Source organism: Papio anubis, chromosome 7 (assembly GCF_008728515.1).
Source record: "Papio anubis isolate 15944 chromosome 7, Panubis1.0, whole genome shotgun sequence".
NCBI classification, from domain to species: Eukaryota; Metazoa; Chordata; class Mammalia; order Primates; family Cercopithecidae; genus Papio; species Papio anubis.
In genome coordinates this window covers 46,931,432-46,958,970 of record NC_044982.1, presented here as the reverse complement: position 1 = coordinate 46,958,970, position 27,539 = coordinate 46,931,432, and the positions used below count along the sequence as shown (strand labels likewise).

Below are 27,539 nucleotides of genomic sequence, written 5' to 3'. Positions count from 1 at the left end.
ATGTAGCGAAGGACTGAGAACTTGAAATTTAGAGTCTTAAAAAAGAATTGGAACAATTAAAGGATCCTAAAAAGCAGCAACCAGTGTGATCAGTGAAAACATGATATTTAGGAAGCTAAGTGAAGGAAGTACTTCAAGAAGGCGAAAGTGATAAACTATCAAATTCTATAATGAATTTGAGAACTTTCAGGAATTGACTAGACCACTAAAGTTTAACAGGATGGAAGTCATTGGTAACCGTGGCAATTCTGAAACCATGTTAGTCCAAAAAAGCATCTACAGTCTTCATACCCTCATATACTTTAATGGCAAGGATATACTCTAGGCCACAAATTGGATGTCATTTATATACAACAGTTAACTTTCACATTTCTTATATGCTGAAAACCAGTTGAATGCCAAAGAAACACCATAGTGATTTAGAAAGGTAGGCGCTGGATTCACCTTTATCTGTGTAATCACACTGGATATCAATGATAAGAAAGAACAAGGATCAAACTACAGTGCCTCCTGTGGATCTATGGAGCATCTGAGTTACTCTTATTTGTCCAAACATACATGGAATTTAAACTCGTGGTTGAGTGATTTTGTTTTCCTCAGTATTTTGAATTCAAAGTAGGTAACAGTGCTATTAACCAGTTTGCAAGTTAAAGATTTCATGAAAGAAAACGAAGGTTTAAATATTGATAGGAAAATGTGTCGTGCAAATTATTTTAGTTTCTTGTATAATTTCTTACAGAAATCTTATAAAACAGCACTGATTCTTCAAACCCACCAAGCAGGAACTAGGCTGCCTCCCCCTATCTTAACAGACAGAGGAAATCAGCTAAGGAAGAAAATAGAATAAAAGGAACTTTCTTTTAATTTTCCAGGTAATAAAGAAGAAAGAGTAAAATTTTTGAATAAAAAGGAGGATAACTTATATCCTCGATCACCACATTAATATAAAGCACTTTTCTTTGGTGAGATTCTATATGAATCCAAACTCTTAAAAAGCTGGGAATATAGATAATGATAAATCACTATAAATGGAAGATCAATGAATCCTCATACATGTTAGCTAACAGGAAGACTGCTTATAAATAAAATTTCATCAATGTAGTGAGTATTTTATTCATAACAGCTAGAAATAATTTGAGGTAATCCATATCTTCCATTATGACTTTTTTGTCTAGTTTTTCTTCAAAATATACATAAACTAATACTATTGAATCACAAAATAAAAGAGTTTTTTTGAGTTTTAGTTGTGGTATTAATTGAGCTTTCTTATTTTTTAATCTGATACTGAAGATAAAGATTATTGCCTGTTTTACAAACTGATGATGGTAGATCAGCATTGTACTCTGCAAATTGTGTTTTGAAAGACTTATTATAATTTTAATTACAATATATTCAAATGTATATAGAAATAGCCAAGTTATAGCAAGATTCTACATGTGAGGTTACTAGTCTTTTGGGAATCTTCTCAGTCCACAATTTGTTTCTTAAACTGTCAGTGAACTACTGGAGTAGTCCCCGGAAGAAATGTTAGGACTCCATCTTCTTGTGCAGAGCTGATTGGATCAGGAAACAAAGCGGAGCTAAACACATTCTGATATGAAATCTGGGGATTTTCAGGGGAGAGAGTGTATTGACCAGTCTTTAAAGATTGTTGGACCTGTGCCAGGTCAATTCAGAGGATTTGGCATAGGCAGACATTGCCATAGGCTCACCACGAAGAGAATACCGTGTGCAATAAAGAGAGGAATAAAACATTTTCACAAAATGAAGCACAGACTGAGGCTTTGGATGGATGGAAGACCTCCTTCAGTTTCTGGTTCTAGTCCCATGTGTAGCAGTTTTTGCCCTGAGGCTTCCCTGTATTTTCTCAGGAAGTTTGGCAAGTCTCCTTTGAGTAAGAACAACTCCAACAGCATGGCTAGATGGGTTGTAGCCTATGATACGTCCCACTAATGCCGTCCCCCATGGGCATTTTTGTTTATAGGGAGTCCGGAACTGAAATGAGATACATTCCAAAGAGTCCTTTCCTTTCCCCAAGCTGACAGCGTCTTTAATTTTTTTCTCTTGATCATCAGCTAATTTCACAATGAAAAGGTGACTCTACAAAGCTTCCACACATATTTTAGTAAACTAACAGAATATAATTTTCATGTCAAATTAAAGACGTTTTAAAAAATGAAAACATAGCATATTAACTATATTATAATATCATATTAACATGTCTCAAAACACTTCAGTAAAAATAAAGCATTACACTTACAGTTTAGCCTCCAGAATTGCAAGGGCTTTCTTTAGCTCATTGACCTGTTGTTCCCAAAACCTTATTGATTCATGTAGTCGTGCTATCTCTAAATTGTGATCACTAAGAACCTATTAAAAATTAAACAAAAATATGGCATCCAATCATCACCAAGTGATTCATAACAGCAGTTCAATTCCACTCAATATTCAATTTTTACATTGGGAGTGACCTTCAAGGAAAAAAATCAATCATTATAATTGTTTCTCTATAAAATAAACTTGGACATAAATCATTCTGAAATCATCAGAAAAACCCAAAATTTAGAGGGAAAGATGGCTAAATACAGCAGTGAGAATGTGAAAACTATTTTCACAAACTTTTGAGACAAGAATTAACTTCATCTAACACTTAAAAAAATTAAACAAATCCATATTGTCACAATCATCTTCATTTATCATCCCAGGATACCAAAATCAGTATTATTTTTAAAAGTCAAAACAAATTGGGTCTATTGTCTCCCTTAATAGCTATGTTCGTGCTGAAAAGAACTTTTATTTCTTAATATTTAATCTAAATTTAGGAAATAGAATAATTGGATACTGTGGAAAAAATGTTATGATTTAAAGGAAGGGAAAATTGATGGAGAAAATTCATAATGAAACAGACATTTTTGCAATGCAATTTTGGGATCAAGGAAAGGAAAGTCTAACTTATTCAGCCTTGGGTTTGCATTTCAGCTTGTGAGGGACAATGGAGCTTAGACAAGGCTGATCAGACAAATTCCTCTTCTCTCCAACGCAGAATTACCATGGACATAATATTTAATGCCATCTAACCCTGGACAGCAATGTGGGATCAGAGATACACCTGTGGGGAGAATGGAGGCACTCTCAACCACGCCAGGTGAGAGAGGTGGGTAAAAACTACTCAAAACGGTTTCTTTCTCTAGAGTGCCCATAGCTAGTTCCAGAGCTAACTGGAGTCGTAGAACTACCATCAGAATGAGCCAAATGTTGAGAGGCCTCTGATCAATCATCAGAATTAGGGATACATGCTGAAGGCCTGATAGGCCTGACATCTGTTATCTTTAGTCCTCAGTCCTCCTTGCCTGGACAGGTAGGACGTCTTGAGGATCCCATGCTATTATTTTTTTCTGCCAACATCGTATCAACGTTACCTGGCTGCAGAGACGTCCCATGTAAGAGTTAATCTGAAATTCCTTGTGGTCTCAGTCTATAGCCAAAATACTGTTTTCTAACCTCAGCCAACAACAATGACAACAAACTACCAAATATAAAACACTTAATCGGCATGACCTCATTTAATCTCCACAAAAACGCTCTGCAGTAGGCAATATTAATATTTCCATTTTATAGATGAGGAAACTTCACATTTGTAGAACTATGGTTTGAATCCAGCTCTGTGTGATACTCAAGTCTGTGCTTCCAAAATTATTATCTACCAATGGAGGGGTAGGAGAGTGGGCAGGCTGGATTGTGGGGAGTGGGGAAGGACCCGGAGGCAAATTTACTCCTGCTGCCTTCAAAATAATTTGGGCTTAGAGATCTTTGGAGTACAGGCTAAGGAACACATATTTCATTTTCCCAAGTTAGTTGGTGGTGTGCTTGATTTATGATTTATGAGGCCAAAACTGGAAATATGAGCTTGGGCATGCAGATAAAATATGTTTTATATAGCCTTTCTATTCTCCTGTAGGCCTAGTGCTTCCTTACTATGTTGAAATTTAAAAACAGATAATGATGTTTTTAAATATACATATTTGAGAGAAAATTTTCATTTTACTAATGCTTTGTAATTGAATATCATAATAGATACATTGTAATTAAAATGAACAGAACCACCCCTTATAAAATATTCAGTTTTACTGTTGTACCAGTATAGTTTTGCATGTGATTTTTCAAGACACATTGAAAAAATATACTAAAGACTCATTAGTTCAATTAATTGTGATAAGAAGTTAACAGGCATTTTTGTTTTAAATAACATACAAGTAGTATTTACATTAACCACTTCAATTATAGTCACCGCCATAAGCTTATGTTTTCTCATCTTTCAAATAAAGATAACCCTCACAAAATACTTCTCACAGTGTTGCCTTTCAGTAAATGTTATCACAATTTTTTTTAACAGAAGTGCAGAGCTCTGATGTATTTTCTAATTTAAATAGACAAATGGTCTCCTTTACATATTAATATTGCTGTACTCAATACAGAGCCTAAACTTGGTTCTATTATTCCACATTCAGAATTAAGGACTCAGCCCATGGTTATTCATTTTGTTATACAAAATGAAGCAATCTCATGGAAATGTTATATATATCAATACATTTGGTTAGTTCTGTATGTTTGTTTAAATCAATGTTTTCACAGTATTTTGGCCCATCCAATGCAGTTTGTATCTAAGGCATGCCACATTTCCTTCTTCCCATGATATCCCTGAAGAGGAAACCACAATTGCACCATAACGCTTTAAAGAAAGTGTCAGAAAATGTTCAAGTGCAGAAAACATCCTCTCAGCATGACATGAAGATGCATTACAATCAACTCCTTTTTTACTGAGGTGCTAGATAAGGCTTAAACATACATTATTGTTTCTTACCGCTGCGGAAACAGTAACTGTTTCTTTTATTTTTGACATTTTAGTTTGTAATTTATCCAATTCTTTCTTCTTTTTATAAGTCTCCACTCTCTTTATTTCACAGATATCTTTAAATTCATTAATCTATAGTGACAAGCATAAGAAACCAGTTTAAAAAGCCTATTAGCACAACAAAGTTTAGAAAATCTTTTAAAAACAGTGTCAACCTAATTCATATTTAAGTATAACATATTCAATTCAAGTATAGTAATAAGTAAAAAATAAACCAAAAAACAAGGGTTTCCTTATTTTGCAGTATCACAGGAAAAAGCATGAGCCACAAGGGCCAAACTGTAATTATTGAATATTGAAATAGTAAATTTATAAGAGCAATAATAACAATGATTGTTAATAAAAATAAAAGTAATTGTCACAGTAGTGATTTCATAGTAAATCACCACAGCAGTGGTGACCAGATTTACAATGTACTAAGCAGACAAGAAGAGTCAAAGGAAGAATTGAAGAAATTATCTAGGAATCTAAATTCACATTATTTAATGGGAAATAAAACCAGCTAAACACAGAGTAAACAAAATAATTAAAGACAGAGCAGCTTGTAATCCTGGAAAACTTCTTACAATTTTATCACACCACCACTTGTTAGACCCTAATGAACGATGTCACCCTCTTATCAAAACCACCTCTCCCAAGTCAACCAGAGCAGAACAAGGAAGAAACAATCATTACAGATCTGATGCTGAATTTTAATTAACATGACACAGCAGGCAGTTCAGCTCCTGCAGTGGCAGAAAAAGATGCCGTAGTTATCCCCACCCCACCCTCACAAATTTGCTGGTCTCGAAATATTGTTTTCTCTTTAAGGCCCTCAGTTCTGCCTGGACCCACTGCAGGCCCCTGCTCTCTCTCATTCATTTATCAGGAGCAGCAGGGCTGGGCTGGTGCCCTATCGGAACACCCTAGTCCTGTCCATACAGACACAGTCTCAGGGTTATCAAAGGCAACTGGATAAGATGGTAGCCTATTCCTTGTCCCTATATGGCTGCATATAAGCAAGGGGACACCCCAGTGTTACAAATTCTGTCACTTAAATTCTTCCCCATGAACTGACATGCTGCTACCAATCAAATGTCTTCCCCAAGAGCGGAAGTGTCCTTGAGTCTCCCGCTCATCCCGTTTTCCCAGGGTGTTCACAGAAGATACCACGGAGGCTGCTTGCCAGCCTTGAGGACAAATAAATTATTTCCTGTTTCCTGCTCCAGATTCTATACATTATTGTATTTTAAAGAATAAATCATGCCACTTACCTGTGCAGTCAACTCTTGTTTTCTTATCAGATATTCTGCCCTTTCTTTTTCCATTAGCTCCTCTGCCTCTTGAATACATTTTTTTTGCAATGCTATGTCTTCTCTCTTCAAATTTATTTGGGTATAAGTCTCATTTATGTAAACAGTGGTGGTGGCTTTTTTCTCCATAATTTTGTTGAGTGACAGGACAAACCTTGCATGCTTCCTTGCTAGCTCTTCCTGCTTCTCCCTAGGAGAAAAGAATTGCTCACAGAGTGAGAAGCACAGCTCCTAAGAAAGGAATAAAGTCTGTGTGGTGAGAAGAGCCCTCAGCAAGAGGAAAAGTGTAAGGAATAGTTATTTTATGACTGTGTTTATGATTGTCAAAACTTGGTTGAAAGCCAGGCGCAGTGGTTCATGCCTGTAATCCTAGCACTTTGGGAGGCCAAGGCAGGCAAATCACCTGAGAGGTCAGGAGTTAGATTCCAGCCTGGCCAACATGGTGAAACACTGTCTCTACTAAAAATACAAAAATTAGCCGGGGATGGTGGTGTGCACCTGTAATCCCAGCTGCTCGGGAGGCTGAGGCAGGAGAACTGCTTGAACCTGGGAGGCAGAGGTTGCAGTGAGCCGAGATCATGCCACTGCACTCTAGCCTGAGTGACAGAGTGAGACTCTGTCTGAAATTTAAAAAAAAAAATTGAGATGAGGACAGAAGGAAACACAAAACAAGCATCAACCTTGCAACTTTTACCACTTTTGAATGTAACATGGCCTTGCCTCACACCACCCGTCCCCACATGCCAGGTAGTAACCACAGGGCATTTTGGGTTAAAGTACACAATGACTCAAAACTAGTTTTGAGCGGGTAAATGGGATCTGACCAGATGAGTGTTTTGATATGTATTGTCATCATGTCTAGCTCATCAACCTGAGATACACTGTTAAGCTAAAGAAAGAGAAATCTCATCACATCTCCAGCTACCCTGGATGCTACAACCCTGCAGGCAGGAGCCAACAGAAAGCTCACTTTCCTCTGCATAGAAACTAGGGAAAGAAAAGAGTCTATCTTTACGTTTTGGAGGATGCCTGAAACCTCATTTGAGCCCTCTTACCTTCTCCCATCTGTAGCCAACTCTGAGCTCATTAGGAGTCATTAACCTCACACATCCATTGCTGGGCAGTGTCCATCTGAGGAAGACCTTAAGATCATGTGAGGAAGACCTCAAGATCATGTGAGGAAGACCTTAAGATTTTGTCTACCCCGAGACTAACAACAAAAGGTTTACAAAAGGGACAATTGGTGCCATTTCTCTATTTTCCTTTTTAAAAGCTCCTGCAATGTAAAGACCCTTTCCCTTTTGCTAGTCCTCAAGGCTGGCGAGTTTCAGAGGAATTGTGTTTGAAGGCTCAGGAAAATAAAAGCAGGCTGCTGGGAAGTTTACTTCCAGAGGTCAAACTCCACAAAAGAAATGCAATAAAAAGAAGTCTAGGTGAGAGGCTCAGTAGGTGGCCAGATAATGGGTGCTTTGTGGATGCAGCAGAGGAGGCCTTCTAAGAATGAGTCAACCTGAGGACTGTGGAGCCTTGGGGAAGCAAAGCAAAATAAGTGAAATCAAAAAACCTCACTAGGTGTGTTGTGATGGGCTGAGAAGAAAAGAACACTCACACAGTGTGGAACCTCAGGAAAACACATTCAAAGAGCTGCTCTGTCTGTATCTAGTTTTTGAAATTTGCCCAGGACAGGAGACATATCCACCACCAGTCAGAGCTTGTGAACACTTCGAGATGCATTTTCCTTTGAAAAAAATGATGCAACAAATGATTGTAGCTTGATGATGCCAACGCACCTGCCACCACCTTCTGTTTGTTATTGCCTTTCCATAAAGATTTGTCTAGAACAGTGGTTCTCCCAATGTGGTCAGGACCAGCAGCAGCAGCATCGCCTGAGAACTTGTCAGGAATGCAAATTCTTATCCCCACCGCACTCCTCCCAGATTTATTAAATCAGCAATTTTGGAAGCAAGTCCCAGTAATTTGTGTTTTAACAAGCCCTCCAGGTGATTCTGATGCAAGCTCAAGTTTGAGAATCACTGGTCTATAGGAATGTGATGCTGCTGACTGGCTGATATAAATATCTAGCTTGGGTTTTATTTTTCTTGCTATTAGTTTAGCAATTGTGGTTTCCTCTTCAGGACTAGGACTAGTTTAGGAATAGTCTAGTTTATGTAGCAGGCTCTGGCCATGGTGGCTAGCATGCACCATGCAGAAATCTGTGTTGTGAATCCCCAACAGGATTAGAGAATGTGGTATTTCTCAAACTTATGTAATCATGAACTTTCTCTTTTGTGGAGCGTCTCCCAGCACAGGTGTACTGAGAGCCTGGTTCGGGATCCATGTCCCTGGGCCTTGAGGTCTCTACCTGATTACTGATCTTTGATATCTGGGGCACCCTGTGATAATTTTGGCTTCCCAAGAACACTTTTTTTCCCCTATAATAAGAGCTCTTTGTGAACATTTCTCACTCTGGAAACCAAAATGCTGATATTTATGATATTTATTAAAATTTATCAAATTTTCTCACGGGGTAATTCTTCAAGGTGTTCTATCTTTAAGAATATATCTCTTCCTTTCATGAGCTAGCAAAGAGTTGTGACCCCCATTTCACAGATGGAGAAAATGAGGCTCACTAAGGGGTATCAGATCTTGAGCTACAGGCAGTTTCATATATTATCTCATTTAATTACAGATAAAATCTGGAACCCTGTCCTGGGAACCAGCCTCATCCTCAGTCCTCCAGCGAGTTACAAATATGACTAAATATCTTCAATGAACTGAACTAGATACAACAGGTCTGGTTTGACATTAGATTTACAATATAATCCCTGCAAGATTTCTTACTTTGGTGGTGGGGGTTTGTAAACTTAATTCTATGAACATGAAACCTAAACCCACTAGGTGTCTACCTTTGGAGGTAGCAGTAGAGGTAGTGTGTGATTTACAAACAGTTGTTGCCGCTGAGAAGCTGGATTGCCTCTGAAATATTACAGGCCTCCTGGCTGCTGTGGTTGAAGATTTTCTGCTCTCCTCCTCAGCCCTCTGTGGCCATCACCTTCCCTACCCCATCAGCCTGGATCATCTCCTACAACCCATCTTCACCTCTCAACTTTCCCTGCCCCAGTTCAGATCAGACAGTAAACCCCTCCCGACAATTTTCCCACTCCAGCCACAGACCCCTACTCCCTCAAATATTGAATATAAGAATACCTACCCCAGAGCTTCATTATATTCTTTCAGGTCAGTTATTTTCTTCTTCAGAAGCTCTATTTCATTTTCTGTCCTTGTAATTCTCATTTTTATTGTATTTATCTCAAAAAGATTTAATCTGCGAGCGTCTCTGACACATTCTTCAAAGTAAGTGGAAATGTTACTACATTATTTGAGGAAGAGCACAATTGTAGATACTGACTTTCATGAAAAAAAAGTATTTCTTTGAAATATTCTTTTAATAATGTTTTTGAGAATCAAGTACCTCTTACTCCCTTGGTCCCTCTCAATCTTACCTACTAATTATTTCTCTTATTTCTGCTGCTGTTATGGTAACCAGCTTTCTGTGGGCTTGGCTCAACTTCAGACAGGTGCAGTCTGATGGTGCCTGATTTCTGCCTGTTCCATGCACTTCTCACCTCCTGCCTAGGACTTCTGCAATTTCTACATTGGACTTCTTTATGCACCCACATCCATGCATGTATAACCCAGAAGTACAAGAGGTAGGGCCAGCATCAGACCAATGATAGACAGGAGCCAGTGCAGAAATATTTCTCCCTCTCTCACACTGATAGATGGTCCTGAGAAGAAGTAACACTGGGTCTTGGGGGCTTCTTCTCATAATTAATTAGTTTCAGTTAGCAGCAGCCAACATCATAATCCACCCCATATTGGCTCTCCCTTGTCCTCTGTTTTGGTCTCCTTATCCCATCCTCCTCTTTGGATTCTACTCCCTAATAAAATAATAATGCAAAAGCCAATGCCTCAGGTTCTGCTTTGTGGGAGAATCCAATGTATTAAAGAAACAATTATTCATCCATAAATAATAAGTCAGTGTAATCACATATGACTTCAAAGGATTAGCTCAGTGTATGACAGATGGTCAATATGCATGAATTTTTGAACACTGCTGTTTAGGAAGGTGCTGGACTAACTACTCATTTCTACACAACAAACTCCCTAGAAACTAGCTGGTAGCTCTCCTGAGAGAGCTAGGGAATTTTTTTTTTCTAGGCTACTAATTAAATTGCTTGTTGCAGCAGGCCTTCTCAAACTTTGTGTCTCAAATATACACATACATCATTTGGAGATCTCGTTAAAATGCAGCTTCTGCTACAGCGGGTCTAGGGTGGGCCCAGAGATTCTGTATTTCCTCACAAGCTCTTACATGTTGCTTATGCTGCTGAACCAAAGACCACACTTTGAGTAGCAAGGACTTATGACATAAGGCCAACTAACTAAATTTACATGGTTAAGCATTTAGCATGTATCAAGGACCTTATAAGCTATTATGGTATTTTCCCCCTTCTAAAATATGTTTTTCTGATTATAAAAGCAACCCAATCTAAAAACTAAAGAACAGCAAACAAAAAAGAAAAAACACTCTTAATTCTACCTTTGGTGCAGATTCTTCTAAATCTGATTTTCTTTTCCTGCACATATAGTTTGTTGTATTTTCCCTGTCAAATTAGATTAACACCAAGCATATTGTTTTAAACCTACTCTATCAGTCAAGGTCCAATTAGAAGATAGAAATCTCACAGTAAATTGAAAAGGGAAAGTTTAATAGAATAAATTATTAACTACAAGAGAGGATTAGAGTAATTAGAGGATTAGGGAATGGGTGGTAAGAAGTGAAGAGAACTTGAAAGCATTCAGAAATAGCAGACATAAGGAATAGCCACCATCCCTAGGGCTGAGATACAGTGCTCGAGGAAACAGCACCTCGAGACCTGGGAGCTAGGCCTCATTAGAGAGGCTGTGTCTCATTAGATGGCAGAGAAGTTTGTGAAATGCTGGGCTGATAGAACTTGCTGGAAATCTGCTCTCTGGGGGTGTTAGGGGTCCCTGCACACAGAGAGGTGCCATACTTCAGAACTCACTGCAAAACTACCCAAGGGGGTGCCAGAGAAGCTCTTTATGGAGGGGTGCCTCATTGGTAGTTGAAGCTACCCAAGGGGTACTGGGGGAAGCTGCTGGGCATTGTGGACTGCTGGATGCTGCAGGACCATGGCCTGGAGAAGCTGCACACACCGTAAGAGTCAGCCAAGTTGAGCACACTGGAACCAGGAAGAGAACCCCTTCCTCCTCCATATCCCTCCTATGCCCTCTGCGGACAAAGCTGAACATTGTGCCAGCTGGTAAAGGGGAAAATTTACAGGGTCCAGCTTCCTTATCACAAAGTAGAGGCAATAAATGGCTAACTGGAAAATCTACCTTTTATTTTTTTACTTATTAAGACCACTGTTTTTAGGTTGGGCTCTCTGGGAAATAGATTATAAAATGTGTGTGTACAGCATTTATTGGGTAGTGCTCCGAGGAACATCTCTTTGGAGGAAATGAAAGGCTGGGCAGAGAGGAGGTTAAACTCTGATGAGCTTTGGAGCTATGATCATGCTGTGGAGTTGTTCTACATTGAGGCAAGGAGCCAGGCCTTTGTACCCTCATAGTGAACAATCATGAGTGCGGGTGGCAGGCACTAGGGAGAGAATATAACTTGGAGTGAAGCTTCTCTCTTTTGTTTTTGTTTGTTTGCTTGTTTTTGTTTTGAGACGAAGTCTCGCCCTGTTACCCAGGCTGGAGTGCAGTGGTGCGATCTTGGCTCACTGCAACCTCTGCCTCCCGGGTTCAAGCGATTCTCCTGCCTCAGTCTCCTGAGTAGCTGGGACTACAGGCATGCGCCAGCACTCCTGGCTAATTGTTTTTTGTACTTTCAGTAGAGATGGGGTTTCACTATGTTGGCCAGGCTGGTCTCAAACTCCTGACCTTGTGATCCACCCGCCTCAGCCTCCCAAAGTACTGGGATTACAGGCGTAAGGTACCGCACCCGGTCCCTTCTCTCTTTTGTTGAAGGTAATTCCTGGAGAAGAACTCAGCTGTGAGCCTCAGTCAATATACCTGGCATCTGGAGAAATAAAGTTTGACCCTTACCCCAAATACAAAATTTACCTTAAAAAAAAAAAAAAAAAGATTGAAGACCTAAACATAAGAGCTTAAACTGTAACACCCTTAGAATAAAACATAGAGAAAAGCTTCATGGCACTGAATTTGGCAATGATTTCTTGACTGCATCAAAATTTAAAACTTTTGTGCTTCAAAGGTCACTATCAACAGAGTGAAAAGGCAACCCATGGAATGGGAAAAAATTTTGCAAATCATGTATCTAATCAGTGGTTAACATTCAGAGTACATAAAGAACTCCTACAACTCAACAACAACAAAAAAACGAACCTGATTAAAAGATGGATAAAGGACCTGAATAGACATTTCTCCAAAGAAGATGTACCAATGGCCAATGAGCAGACAAAAGGAAGCTCAACATCTCTAATCACTGGGGAAATGCAAATCAAATCACAATAAGATAACACTTCACAGCCACTTGGAGAGTGATCAGAAAAATCACAAACACAAAAATCTGGAAAATAACAAGTACTGGCAAGGATGTAGAGATACTGGAATCCTTGTGCATTGTTGGTGGAAACACAAAATGGTGCAGCCAGTGTTGAAAATGGCAAGGCAGATCTTCAAAATATTGAATATATGACTCTGTAAGATCTGACCCCAGTAAAAAAAAAATGAATGTACAATTACCATATAATCTAGCAATTCTGCTTATGCATAAATATACAAACAAACAAAAAAAATGAAAGCAGGGACTTGGATACAGGTGGAATATCCCTAATCCAAAAATCTGAAAACTGAAATGCTCCAAAAACATTTCTTTTGAGCATAATTTTGGAAATGCTCCAAAACCCCAAACCTTTTGAGGATCTACATTATGATCAAAGGAAATGCTCAATGAAGCATTTCAGATTTATGGATTAGGGATGTTCAACTGGAAAGTATAATGCAAATATTCAAAATTCCAAAAAAAAAAAAAAAACCAGAAATTGGAAACATACCTAGTCACAACTGTTTTGGATAAGTGGTGCTCAACTTGTATTTGGATACCTATGTTCGTAACAGCATTATTCACAACAGGTAAAAGATGGGAGCAACCCCAGTGACAATTTGCAGATGAAATGGATAAGGAAATGTGATAGATACAAACAAATGAAATATTATTCAGCCTTAAAAAGAAGGGCAGTTCTGACACATACAACAGTATGAATGAACGTTGAAGATATTATGCTCGGTGAAGGAAGCTGGTCATGAGGACAAATACTGTATGATACTACTTATATGAGGTACCCAGAGTAGCCAAAACTCAGAGACAGAAAGCAGAATGATGGTTCAGGCCAGCCAAGTTGCCTGATTTAATTGGATAAATACCAATTTGGAATGGGCTGATCCATTTATCTATAGTCTATTTAGAAACAAAACTATATAAATTCAAGTGTTATATATACTATTTCCACTTAACATATAAGAGAAAATTATTATGGACTTTACTGTGTTTGTGTCATGTATGCTTTCTAGCTATATCTTACATGAGCAATAACTATGAAACTCATCTTGTTGAAAGTACTTCATTCTATTATAAGATCAACTAAATTTCTAGAGTTGATAACCTCAAAAGTACCTTCCAATTCCCTCTTAATGCTACTGGGAAGAGTTTCCAATAGATAGTATAGTTTGTTGAGTTCCATGCTTTCAATCTCCAAAAGATCGATTGTGGCTTTTCTCATTTCTTCCTGAAAATTTAAATTACATTTTTAAAAAGTTAAGACACTAAAATAGTAAGATTGATTTCCTAAACAATGCCCTATAAATGTTTTCAGGGGTCAAAATATAATTTCATTAAATATCTTCTGCCATTATTTTTATTTGGAACAGAAACTGGGAAAAGTATCTACAGTCACTATTTAAGGTGTCTGTTAATTTATCTCTTACTTTCTATTGATTTTATTCTACTGAGAAATTATCTTTTCTTTATGAGTATCTGTTTCTTATATGCAGTTTCAATCCATTTAAAAGGAAAGACGCTAACAAAAATGGTAATATTGAGAAAGAAAGCTACTTATTAAAATATGGAAATTGCCTATGAAAATATGCTTAGGTATAAAGAGAACAATGGTTTTCTCATACACACCTACAAACCCCAACAAATAGGTAAAGCTGTTATTATTACTTTTAGGTGAGGCTACTTTAAGAAAGGAAACACTGCTGAGAAATCAGTTGGTGGGAAAAAATAGATAAATCATCTTTTAAATAAACTGTCATAATAGCTATAGCTATTTTATGACCTGAGAACCTGCCATTATATTTTATGAATTATAAAAAGCAGACTATATAATTACATATATAGCATGATCACTTTTCTGTAAAAAATGAAATTCAGTGCAGTCATCACCTATACCCTGAAAGTAGAAAGTATATTCATCAGCATTAATTGTGATTATTTTAATGTGGTCCTTTTGCTTATCTATTTTTTCTAAATTTTTCAGAGTCAACATGTATTACTTTTATAATAATGAACATTTATTACTTTTAAAAATAAAAGGATTGATCTCTGTTTTTTTTTTTTTTTTTTTAAATGGAATCTCGCTCTGTTGACCAGGCTGGAGTGCAGTAGGGCAATCTCAGCTCACTGCAACCTCTGCTTCCTGGGTTCAAGCGATTTCTCCTACAGCCTCCCCAAGTAGCTAGAATTACTGGCTCCTGCCACCATGAGGAGCATAAAAAAATAAAAATAATTTTTGTATTTTTAGTAGAGGTGGAGTTTCGCCATGTCTTGGCCAGGCTAGTCTCGAACTCCTGACTTCAAGTGATCCACCAGTCTCAGCCTCCCAGAGTGCTGGGATTACAGGCATGAGCCACCACACCCAGCCTAATCTCTGTTTTTTAAGAGATTTCACAGCTCAGATATTAAATGAATACAGACTAGATACTTTAACCACAATAAATATTTTGGCCCCTTAAAATCCTAGTGAAAGACATAACTGAAAGAACCAAGCAGGGAAAAATGTTTCCACAGCACCACAGTGCTGCACAACACACATGATCCCTAAGTGTTTACATGTATCTACTCAATTAAGTAGGATTGTAAACTATGATTATGTAGTATAGATATATATATATGTGTGTGTGTATGTGTGTATAATATGAAATATAAAGTAATAAGAGTTTTATCAGCAGTCTGTGGATTCAAACTCATTTACAGCCATATTTCTACATTTTTAGCAATTTGATATATAGTAGATTCTTATTCAATATTTTTAAATAAAATGGAGAGCCTTCGCCATTCTGACTGTGCCAAGGAAGCATTGTCAATATCATCCTTGGCCGAAAAGAGAGGTCTGTGACACCTCAGAAGGAAATTCTTTAAATACTTCTTCAACATGTCTTTGATAGGGGCTAGATGAGTGTAATTGAAAGAGTTCCTCTTTGTTTTCACTAACAGTACAGTCTACTTCAGTGAAACATATGTCAAATAATCTTTGACCAGTTATGCAAGGAATTGCTTATAGAGAACTGAGTTAATTAGCACCATGCTTGCAATTTATTCCAGAGATTGTGTGTGTATTTGTTTTAAGGAATGCTTGTATATTGGTGTCCCAAGCATTTGCCCATGTGGTCCACCTCTTCACTGAACCCTATTATCACCCACATTGCTTTCTCTAAATGAGCTTGCCCTCATCCACAGTCATAAGCCCATAATTTAGTTTTCTCCATGGAAAATCCAGTAACAATCCACAGTTGATCAATAATTATGCAAATACTTACAAAATTGAGAGAAAAATATTTTTAAGTTCAAGGTAACTATATTCTCTAGTCATCTACTTAATAGTTTGAACAGAATTGTTGCTAAATGAAAGTTTGATGAAGAAATATGTGGAAGATTGAAGAAATGGTTGTTATAGATAATACAATACCAATTTCTTAACAGCTACAGCAATGTCCTTAAGAAAGATCTTAGCTTCTTCATTACATTTAAAATAGTCACTTTGCAGTGATCGTTCTGAAAAAAAAATTAGAAAATAAAGATCTCTTATTTATCTATCCAAATTCTACTTAACCTTTTATGATCTAGCTCAAATGCTTACTTGGTTGGAAGTTACATCTTCAATCTCTGAATTGTTATTGTACATTACACTAATCTCTTTTGTACTTATTTCTTATTCCATAATGTTATAATTTAGGTATATATTTTATGCTCCTTGAGGACAAATGTGCTGGAGATTTACATATTAATATTTTATAACTCCTACTCAGGGCAAGAATGTGTAATGATTTTTTTTCCCTGTGAAATATGTTCTGAGTGTCTAGATATTATTAACAGAAAAATGTATTTGTACATAAGTACTAGGGTTGCAATGGCATGCTGATCTAGAGATCAAGTATGAAGAGAGTTCAAGGTTCTAGCTCTATCATTGACAATGACCTCAGATACATGCGAATAATTTAGGTCTTAATAACTTTAGGTCTCCTCGGTGGTTAACATTCTTTTATTTTATTTTATTTTTTATTTTTTTTGAGACGGAGTCTCGCTCGGTCGCCCAGGCTGGAGTGCAGTGGCGCGATCTCGGCTCACTGCAACCTCCGCCTCCCGAGTTCAACCTATTCTCCTGCCTCAGCCTCCTGAGTAGCTGGGATTACAGATGTGCGTCACCACGCCCGGCTAATTTTTTGTATTTTTAGTAGAGACGGGGTTTCACCATGTTGGCCAGGCTGGTCTCAAATTCCTGACCTCAGGTATCCACCTGCCTCGGCCTTCCAAAGTGCTGGGATTACAGGCTTGAGCCCCGGCGCCCAGCCAACATTCTTCACGATAACATTCACCCAAGAATATTTGCCAAGAATTGTGAAATTAACCTAGTGCATTTAAGGAGGAAAATAAAAACTATCCCAAATTAATAGTAACATTGTAACATAAATCAATACGATTATCTTGAAGAAATGGGATGATTCTAGTGAAGCACTGAAATGTTTTGTTGTTTGGCCTAAACGGTTTTTGCACCGACCAAGAAACACCCTTTCTTGAATTGTCTTACCTTAAGCTTAAGTGACTTGATTACAGGTTCAGCTTTCTAACTGAAAAATATTTTAACCTGGCCCCATCCAAGGTAATTTTCTATTAGAATCTCCTAAACAACCTTTTACATCTAATTTTTCTTGCTTAATACAACAGGAGCCTCTTAAACACTCCCTTTCCTATTTGCTTGTTAAATTTTCCAGTTTGCCATGGCAAAATGTGGGAGGATGTTAACTTGTAAAGGAAAGGCAGGAAGAGGACTGAAATAGAAGGCATAATCTAAATGCAGGTGTGTACTCAGGTCGCAGGCATAGGGCAGTGGCTTGAGAGTCCCGGATTTGTCACCAACCACTATTCAGGGTTGAGCGAAGTCACCCCAGCTGCGCTAGAGCAGGAGAGCTGGGCGCTTGGTCCCACCCGCCACCTCTCTCTCCCCGGCCTCCAAGGAGCGGGGAGAAGGCTCTGCCCTGGCCAGTGATGCCCTGGTTCCGGGAGGAGAGTCCCCGCTCAGCGTTCCCGCTGAGCGCCTCCTAAGCGCCACCTCTGAGGGGACGTCCCTTCCAGCGCCCGAGGGGCGTCTCACCCACAACAAACAGCTGCTCCAGCGCCTCGACCGCGACGGAGGAGCCCAGGGTGGAGGGGAAAGTGCATAATTCCAGGGAGGGGCCGGTGGAGACGGCGGCCGCCTGCACCAGCTTCTCGCCAGCGCCCAGCCCTGGGGTCCAGGGACTCAGGGCCATTTTGCCGTTCTAGCTGAGTTCCTCCTAAGCCAGAGCCAGGGATTGCCGGTTGCCACGGGCAACGAGGACGCCGAGGTCCTGGGGCGCCCCCTCGTGGCCCATACCTCTAATAGGTACCTCCCTGGTTCTCTAATTTTATTCACAATAATTAAGCAGTCCGGGAAGAATGACTCTCTCTTTAGCTAACTTTTCCCCCTTTCAATTTCCATTTCGTTAGTTCAGGCCTGTGTCTTTTTTGTGGAGCACTGGAATCATAATAATGATCACTTCTGAGCGCATCTTTGTGCTGGGTACTGTCGGATAACCTTTATATACAGTAGCTCACTTAATCTTCACAAGAACTTTGTGAGCAGGCACTTTTAATACCTCCACTTTTACAGACAAGTAAACTGAGGCGCGGGCAACTAAATGAACTGCTCAAGACCACAAGAGGATAATATTGGATTTAAATCGACGTCTGGGCCGGGCGAGGCGGCTCACACCTGTAATCCCAGCACTTTGCGAGGCCAAAGTGGGATCACCTGTGGTCAGGAATTCAAGACCAGCCTGATCAACATGGTGAAACCCCGTCTCTACTAAAAATACAAAAATTAGCCTGGCGTGGTGGCGCGTGCCTGTAGTCCCAGCTACTCAGGAGGCTGAGGCAGGAGAATCGCTTGAACCGGGAGGAAAAGTTGTAGTGAACCGAGATCGCGCCATTGCACTCCAGCCTGGGCAACAAGAGCTAAACTCCATCTCAAAATAAAACATAACATAACATAACATAACATAACATAACATAACATAAATAAGTGAAGTCTGTATGAATCTTTCTACTATGCTACAAAACCTTCTTTTGTACTCCTTTAGAACTTTCCTTGTATTTAGTATATCACTGAGCTCATTTTGCCTTGAATCATAGTGATTTTTTTCTGTCTTCCCATTGAACTGTGAGCTCTGTGATGACAGGGACAGGAGGATATTATTCATTTTTCTATGCATCTCCAAAATTCAGCTTAGCATGAGGCTCAGTTTGAGTCTGTTAGTTACTTTTCCTCTGGTGGGTTAGAGAGAAGCAAAGGTGATTCAACCCTCCTGTTCTTTTCTCTACAGATGGCAAAACTGAAATTAGAATGATAGTAATAATGACAATAGCTATCAATTGTTAAATGCTTCTTTTGTTCCAGGCACTGTTTTACATACTTTGCAGTACCCCATTTAACCCTCACGAATAATCTTTTGAGCTAGGTATTATTGCCTGCTTTGCAAATGAGGGCACTGAGCTACATCCTGAACCACTGTGCAACACTGCCTTGGAGGGGTCACAGCATATCAGTAGCAGAACTAGTTCTAGAATCCAGGCCTCCTTCATCCAGGGAGAGCCATATTTTGGCGTTGGACACCACCCTGGCCAACATCCTCCTTTTTTGCTGGATTTGGTCTATTAGTATTCAAATCTGCTCCTGCCCTTCTGGGCCCTCCTCTGTGTGGCAGGAGCAAGAAGACTGGATATGAAATTTCTTGGATATCCTTGCCAGCTGTTTTCTTGGTAAGTTCCACTAATGGGAAACACTGGTGGGAGATTAGAAGGCCAAGAAATCCTGCTATTTCTGCCTCCAGAAGTGGTAGTTTCAGGCTACAGTCGACTGTAGGTCCCAGCAGTTTTGGTGGCTCTAGAGGTGGCAGGAGTAGGAGCCGGTGACTCCAGCAGTCTCCAGCTGCTCGGCACTAAATGTGAGCTTGTGTGTGTACAGTACAGGTGTTACGGCGGCTCTGATATCTGGGGTCTTCTTTATCTTCTTACCCTTTGGCTTCTATAGCCCTTGTAACAAATTCCTTGTGATATACTTCTCTCTTCTGGAAATATCTAGACTGGACTACTTCAAGGCAACCCTTAGGCTGTCACCAGAAGACTCTTCCTACTCATCACCTCATTTGGATCACATGGCTCTCCATTATCTATGAATAAAAGCTAATCTTAAGGGGGCATTTTGTGTCCTCCCCACTTACTGGATTTGTTATAGGTTTTCTGAATTTTTACATTTCTCTATTTCCCTTCATGTCTCTAATAGTTTCTTTTTCCCTGAACTTTGTAAGAAAGTTACATGTACATACACATACATATGTATAAAGTGGGAAAAGCAAGTTGAAAAAGAAATGTATTCAATTAATATTTAATTTTTACAAACTAAATGTTTTGTGAAAAACGATCAGCTTCTACTTTGTCTCATGGTTCCTTTTATGTGGGATGCCCTGTGTAAAATTCAACCATAATTTTTCAAAAGAAACTTTATTAATTCTGAAATAGAAAACTAGGCAAACAACATGAATCAGCACTTAATAAAAGGAAAAAATTCCAAGAAACATATTGAAAGAACATTTATCCTCAATAGCATTCAAAGAAAAATAATACTCTCATTTCCTCATAATATTAAGATTAAAAAGAATAATACTTCAAAATATCGATACTGGGAATATGCATACTATCTGAAGGACAATTTGGAAATTTGTATAAGGAGCCTTGGCATACAGTAATTCTTCTAAGAACTGTTCTTAAAGAAATAACCACAGGTTAGTCCATGGACATAGGTGTGAACTCATTTATTGCAGTCCTGTTTTAAATAGTGAAAAATAGCCCAAATGATCTACAGGAGGACACTGTTGTTAAGTAATTTATGGGACATCCATGCAGTGGAACAATCTAGGAGGCAATCCACCATGTGGTTAAGAGCTTGGGTTCTGGTGGATTTAAATGCATTCCACTACTGATTGGATTGAGTATCTCCTGAGACAGCCGCCCAGCTCATGCTGCCAATGTCCCAGCTCTAAAGGGGTGGTGACGGTGATAGGAGTGCTCAGTTCATAGGATTGTTCAAAGGGTTAAATTAAGTGAGCACATAGTAGATACTTAAAAAACACTGATGATAAAGTAATAATAGGGGTACCTATTAAGAATAATGGGTAGAAATTTACATGTACATACACATACATATGTATAAAGTGGGAAAAGCAAGTTGAAAAGAAATGTATAGTATTCAATTAATATCTAATTTTTACAAATCTATATATCTGTAGAGATGTATATAGGTATATCTCTATATGCACATGCATAGAAAACGGTCTGAGAAGAATTGTTTACTAAAATATTAACTGTGGTTATTCCTGGTTAGTGAAATTATAGGTGTGGTAGGTAAAATAATGCCTCCCCAAAATGTCCACATCCTAATTCTGAAACTTGTGAATATATTAGGTTACCTGGTAAGGGGTAATTAAAGTTGTAGAGGGAAGTAAGATTGTTAACAAGTAAACTCCAAGATGGGGAAAGTAGCCTAGATTGTACAGGTGGGTCCAATGTAATCATAAGAGATTTTTTTTTTTTTCTTTGAGACAGAGCCTCACTCTTGTCACCCAGGCTGGAGTCTGGTGGCACAATCTCGGCTCATTGCAACCTCCACCTCCTGGGTTCAAGTGATTCTCCTGCCTCAGCCTCCTGAGTACCTGGGATTACAGGCACACGCCACCACACCCAGCTAATTTTTGTATTTTTAGTAAAGATGGGGTTTCCCAGGCTGGTCTTGAACTCTTGACCTTAGGTGATCCGCCTGCCTCGGCCTCCCAAAGTGCTGGGATTACAGGCGTGAGTCACTGCACCCGGCCACAAGAGTTCTTATAACTGAAAGACAGAGGCAGAAGAGTCAATATCAAAGTCAGAGAAAGATTTGGAGATGCTATGCTGCTAGTTTTAAGATGGAGGAAGGGGACCATGAACCAAGGAATGCAGGTGGTCTCTGGAAACTAGAAAAGGTAAGGAAATAGATTCTACCTTAGAGCCTCCAGAAAGAATGCGGCCTTGCTGACATCTTGATTTTCACTAGGAAAGACTCATTTCGAACTTCTGACCTCCAAAATGGTAAAACAATACATTTAAGTATTGTTTAAATTTAAGTAAATTTGCTTTACTTAAAAAAATATATTTGTACTTTTTTAAGCCACTAAATTTGTGGTAATTTGTAACAGCAGCCATAGGAAACTTTAAAAATAATTGACATATAAAAAAAGGTTTCTCAGCCTTCACTACTTACAGATGGTGTTCACTTGGCCAGAATGCATGTCCTTTTCTCATGTATTTTTACTTTGGTAACACAAACAGATACATTTATCTTTCAGTCAGTATTTTAAAGAGAACTTTTGCTGAACAGCCAGTATGACATTGAGAATCCTCCAGTCCGGTGCTGACATAGATTTTTAGTTATCATAAAGCAAGTTTGTTGCTGTTTACCCCTTGCTGCTGTTAGAGCCAGGGAAAGAACCCCAACTGTTCCTTGGAGTTTGGCCCCTAACTTGCGCAGGAATGAATATGCTCATGTGTTCGGGCAGGTTTGCAGTCTCTGTATGTGAGGTCTATATCGTATTGGATGATAACATTGCTCTTAGAGCATCTTTGCATAAATCTAGTATCTCTAGGCAAAGTCTAAACTCCTCGGGCCTAGACCCTGTGTTAGATCAAGGCAAGGTTCCATTCTTGTTGGTCGGGTCAAATATCTCACATATAGAAAGTGGTTGCGTGTTTCAGTGCTTTGTGCATGTTGTCATTTCATCATCAAGCTGCTTGTCTCATGGTCACAGATGGCTGCTGCAGCCCCAGACATCCCACCCTTGTGCAAAGGCAGGGGGAAGTGGAAAGGAGCCACATGTAGAAGCCCTTCTTCCTTTTCCTCAAGGAAGAAAATCCTCTCAGAGTCCCATATACTTCCTTTTATGTCTCAACGGCTACAGCTAGATCCCAAGGCCACCCATGAAAAACAGGTTAGAGGCTGGGCGCGGTGGCTCACGCCTGTAATCCCGGCACTTTGGGAGGCCGAGGCGGGTGTATCACGAGGTCAGGGGATGGAGATCCTCCTGGCTAACACGGTGAAACCCCGTCTCTACTAAAAGTACAAAAAATTAGTCGGATGTGGTGACAGGCGCCTGTAGTCCCAGTTACTCAGGAAGCTGAGGCAGGAGAATGGCGTGAACCCGGGAGGCGGAGCTTGGAGTGAGCTGAGATCGCGCCATTGCACTCCAGCCTGGGCAACAGAGCTAGACTCTGTCTCAAAAAAAAAAAAAAAAAAAAAAAAAAAAGAGAAAAGAAAAGAAAAAAAGGTTAGGACAGTGAGAATCTGAATTACTAGCCTCTCTGGGGAGGCAGCGGGAGAGAAGAGGGTTGAGAAGAGCTGGAGGTTTTTCCACAGGATGTCAGCCATACATATGTTCTCCAAACTATTATTTATGAAGCCCAGCATCAGTCCTTTGTGATGTTGGGTGACTCACCTAGCTGGCTGGGTGAATCCTTCCTTGGGGCTGCAAAGGCTTGGTCCTCTTGCATTGTGTACTGGTAAGATTTCCCCATTTTAAGCCTTCAAGTTTAAGGCTTTCCTCCTCGATCCATGGTCTGAAAGAGGTTTATATATTCAACAAAGATTTCCTATCCCTTGGGATTCTCACAGCTTCTAAAGTGTCTGTTCTGTGGTCAGGCTATAATTCTCAGCTACAGTGACTCCAGCATATGGGTATTTTTGTGGTAAAATGGCAGGAAGATTATGTTCCCCAGGTAGTGCCAGATTGTCAGAGAAGCAAACAGATGGATTGGTGCCTCTGATGGAGTTATGCCAAACAAGGAAAGCAGGGCATGTCTGAGGACGAACAGACCATATCAGTGTTTGTCACAACTAAGAGGATCCCTTTTCCATTTTTTTCTTTGTTTTTATTTTTTTATTTTTTATTTTTTATTTTTTTGAGACGGAGTCTCGCTCTGTCGCCCGGGCTGGAGTGCAGTGCCCGGATCTCAGTTCACTGCAAGCTCCGCCTCCCGGGTTTACGCCATTCTCCTGCCTCAGCCTCCCGAATAGCTGGGACTGCAGGCGCCCGCCACCTCGCCCAGCTAGTTTTTTGTATTTTTTAGTAGAGACGGGGTTTCACCGTGTTAGCCAGGATGGTCTCGATCTCCTGACCTCGTGATCCGCCCGTCTTGGCCTCCCAAAGTGCTGGGATTACAGGCTTGAGCCACCGCGCCCGGCCTTCTTTCTTTGTTTTTATCTATCTCCAGGAATTTCTTGGGACTAAACAGGTTTGGGACATATATTGGTTGCATTATTTGCTAGAGGTTTTAGACTGGCTTAAACTCAATTCTCCATTCTTCATCTGTACAATGGGATTTTTACATGTTGGGATTAAGAAGATTAAGCAGAATAAAGATGTGCTTACCACAGAGCACAGGCTAAGTATTTTTCATCTTTTCTTTCTACTAATGGAAAATAAAAAGCATTTCTTCTGAAATAGAAACGCGACTCTCCTTTCTGCCATCCCTAGGCTTCCTTAAGCTTCTTGGTCGTTCAATCCTTAGTGAAAGTTTCTGTAATTAAATCAACAGTCACTGTCACAGAGGTGGGAAATTGGTTTTATTTCAATGCTATTGTCACTGGATGGCGTGTTAGTTGTGTGCCTACTGTGTGCTGGGCCCTGAGCATGTATTATACAAAACAGACCTATAGGTGGCGCTAGGGGAGGCCCCGCTGAGGAAGAGAGAGGCGAGAAAGAGGAGGAGACCAGCCTGGCCAACATGGTGAAACCCCGTCTCTACTAAAAATTCAAAAATTAGCTGGGCATGGTGGCGTGCGCCTGTAACCCCAGCTACTTGGGAGGCTGAGGCAGGAGAATGGCTCGAACCTGGGAGGTGGAGATCGTGCCATGGCACTCCAGCCTGGGCAACAAGAGCAAAACGCTGTCTCAAAAAAGAAAAAAGAAAAAAAAAAGGGGAAGTAGAAATCGGTGCTGCCGGCTGCTTCCGCTCACAGGATCCTCCTTTCTAGAGCCCTCCCCATTCCAGGGACTAAGAGCTTGGGCAGTGCTGTTTTCCCTAGAGGTTCACTTTCTCACTTAATCCAGTCGGCCTGTGTGGGGCTTTCTTACATATCAAATAGTTTAATCAGTCATTTGACTAAACACGTGGATGAGATTTGTATCCTGTTCCCAAGAAGACGGCCTTGAAGGTGGGAAAAGGGAGGATTTTGGAGCTCACTTGAGAACCAGGTGTAATTCCGTATAAGAAGTGGGGTACCATAACTACTGCCCACAACTGCAAGGCATTTTACAGTTTTACAAAATGTACTTGCTTCCATGACTTTATCACAACTCTCTGGGGTGATTATTATCAGTATCCTATTTTTTGAAAATTACTCTTAGATGAGCGATTCAATAACCTTGGGGTTAACCCCCCAGCCGTAGAGTTGAACAGTGGCATGGAGCACTGCCTGCTCTGCCAGAGCTGTCCTGTGGCCCTACAACGGGGCAGGGAGTTGGGCCTGGGGTGAGGAGGGCACTCCGCATTCTACAGGATGTTAGCAGAGCCGTGGAGGTGTGGCCAATGAGCGTGAGGTGCTTGGAGAGGAAAAGCAGAAGCCCAACCAGAAACTTGGGTAGTGACTTCACTGTGAAGGGCCTGAATTCCAAACTGTGAAGCTGGATTTTGTGTTTCAGACAATACTGCTGTGAATACGGTACTGATGAACAGATCGGGCTGCTCCCTGCTGGCAGCTGCTTGGTAACAAATCAGTTTGTTTCTGCCTAAGGTAACATTTTATGGTAGGAGAGGATATCAATTTACAGGCATTATAATTTTTTTTTTTCGAGTGAGAATTTGCAGAGTAATTAGAAACTAAATTAGGCCTGAAACAACCAATGCCATATTTAGCAAAGGTACCTTATTTCATTTTATCATTATTATCTTAAATTACGTTGCAGGGGCCATCCTTGTAGCAATGATTATTTTTTTAAATGCTCATTTAGCATTTTCACAGACAATTCCAACACTGTGATCTTTAAGGAGCAATATTCTTATTTTCCTTATTTTTTCTTATTTTAATTTAGTTCTTATTTTTAAAAAGTGTAAGATCTTTGGAGTAGGTAAATGCTCCATTTGATTTAAAAATCTGTCTTTTTTTCTTTTTTATTAATTTACAAAATGTCACTGAATGACCTCCATATATGGATGCAGGTAAGAATTTCTGGAGCTCTTTAGGGAAAGTAAAAATACACATAAATAATTGCAGCTGTCACTCCCATTCCCTCCCATCTCCTCAGGGACCTTCCTCAATGAGCTCCTGCTCACCTAGGTCTTCCAAGTGTTCCTTGGACCTCCTGCCCAGTATTCTCTTACTAAACCTAGGCCTCTCATAAACCCCCCTGCCATGGAATCCCCCTGCTTCCCTTCGTTGCCAAACTTCTTAACAGTGTGGTCTACATCTTGGCTGTAATGCATCCTTTTACTCTGTGTTCTAAAATACCTCCTCCTCATCTTCTAATTGCCTTTGCTCAAGCCTCATTCAACTCCATCTTCTTTCCTGCAGAATCTGACACCCTTGCCCAGCTCCCTCAACCCGTCTTTAGCAACTCACTCCTTATTGGCTCCCAAGACACCATGCCATTCTACTTTTCTCATTCTGGTTATTCCTTCTTCACATCCTTCACTGGCTCCCTTGTTTTCTTTCTTCTGTTTCCTAAAAGAGGGCATTCTCCTTGCGCTCCATCCTGGTCTCTTTATGCTCTCTAAACTCTCCTCTCGCATAGAAGTAAATCTTCACAAATAACTCTCGAGTTGCATCTCCTGCCCATCTTCTCCCCTAAGTGTTAATCCTGAAGACTAAACATTCTCACTTGGCTATGCTGCAAGCATGTGAAATTTCAGCCTGTTCAAACTCAGAGTCTGCATTGCAGATTGTTTCTCTGCCTATTGAAATCACACTGCTATTGTCAACCCATCTCAAAAGCTAACATCCATTATTTTTTTCCTTTATCCCAATAATCTCCGAGTTTTCAAAGCACTTTGTTCAAACTTTTCCTAGGTGATAGTTATCACTGGCTGAGTGGATTTATGGTTTTCTGTGTAATAGTCTTCTTACTTAATATCTTTATAAACTTTATGCCTCAATTTTCTGGTCTGTAAAACTGGGCCTTCATTGTAGGATAATCATGAGAATTAAATCAATGAATGTAGTTAAAATGTTTAAAACAATGCTTGGAGCAAGATAAGCCACATCATAAATCTGCATCTCTTGCAGCACCTAGTACAGTCATTTGCACATAATAGATATTTACAATATTGTTGAAAAGATAATAGAAAAGATTCATGTGTTCAGAATTTTAAAAAGTATAGGGCTCAATATCTTCTGCAGTTCAGGCCTAGTATTAGAAAGAAAAAAATACTAGGGAAAAAGCAACTTCCAAAGGGTCTTTCACACCACTTTTGTATCCAGGCCAGTATGGCAAGAACTGACATTCACAATGGTCTTCCTGATCATTACCATTATAAGATGCTGAAGGACATTTTGAATCATCAGATTAAATTGTACATAAAGGTTGCTTCTAAGTAAATTTTATGGCACCAGAATTATTGCCTAATTACTATTTTTAAAGGGGTAAATCTTAGTTAACTGTGATTTTAGTTAATGAGAACTCCT

At 39.6% G+C, this 27,539-nt stretch overlaps 1 protein-coding gene across 3 annotated transcripts in view; it reads right to left on the bottom strand.

The window, feature by feature from the left end:
- Positions 1–18,610, bottom strand: part of CCDC175 (coiled-coil domain containing 175) — a 58,597-nt gene extending 39,987 nt beyond the window's left edge. For 2 of the 3 annotated variants that reach the window (XM_009211624.4, XM_009211625.4), the window contains exons 1-7: positions 17,910–18,610; positions 16,227–16,312; positions 13,934–14,045; positions 9,416–9,551; positions 6,166–6,394; positions 4,862–4,984; positions 2,261–2,370 (exon numbers count right to left, since the gene is read on the bottom strand). In XM_009211624.4, coding sequence (XP_009209888.1) covers positions 2,261–2,370; positions 4,862–4,984; positions 6,166–6,394; positions 9,416–9,551; positions 13,934–14,045; positions 16,227–16,312; positions 17,910–18,066 — 953 coding nt within the window. In that variant the 5' untranslated portion in view covers positions 18,067–18,610. The remainder of the gene's footprint in view (positions 1–2,260; positions 2,371–4,861; positions 4,985–6,165; positions 6,395–9,415; positions 9,552–13,933; positions 14,046–16,226; positions 16,313–17,909) is intronic. The other variant, XM_003901876.5, reaches the window with a different exon arrangement.
- Between the last annotated feature and the right edge of the window lie 8,929 nt (positions 18,611–27,539).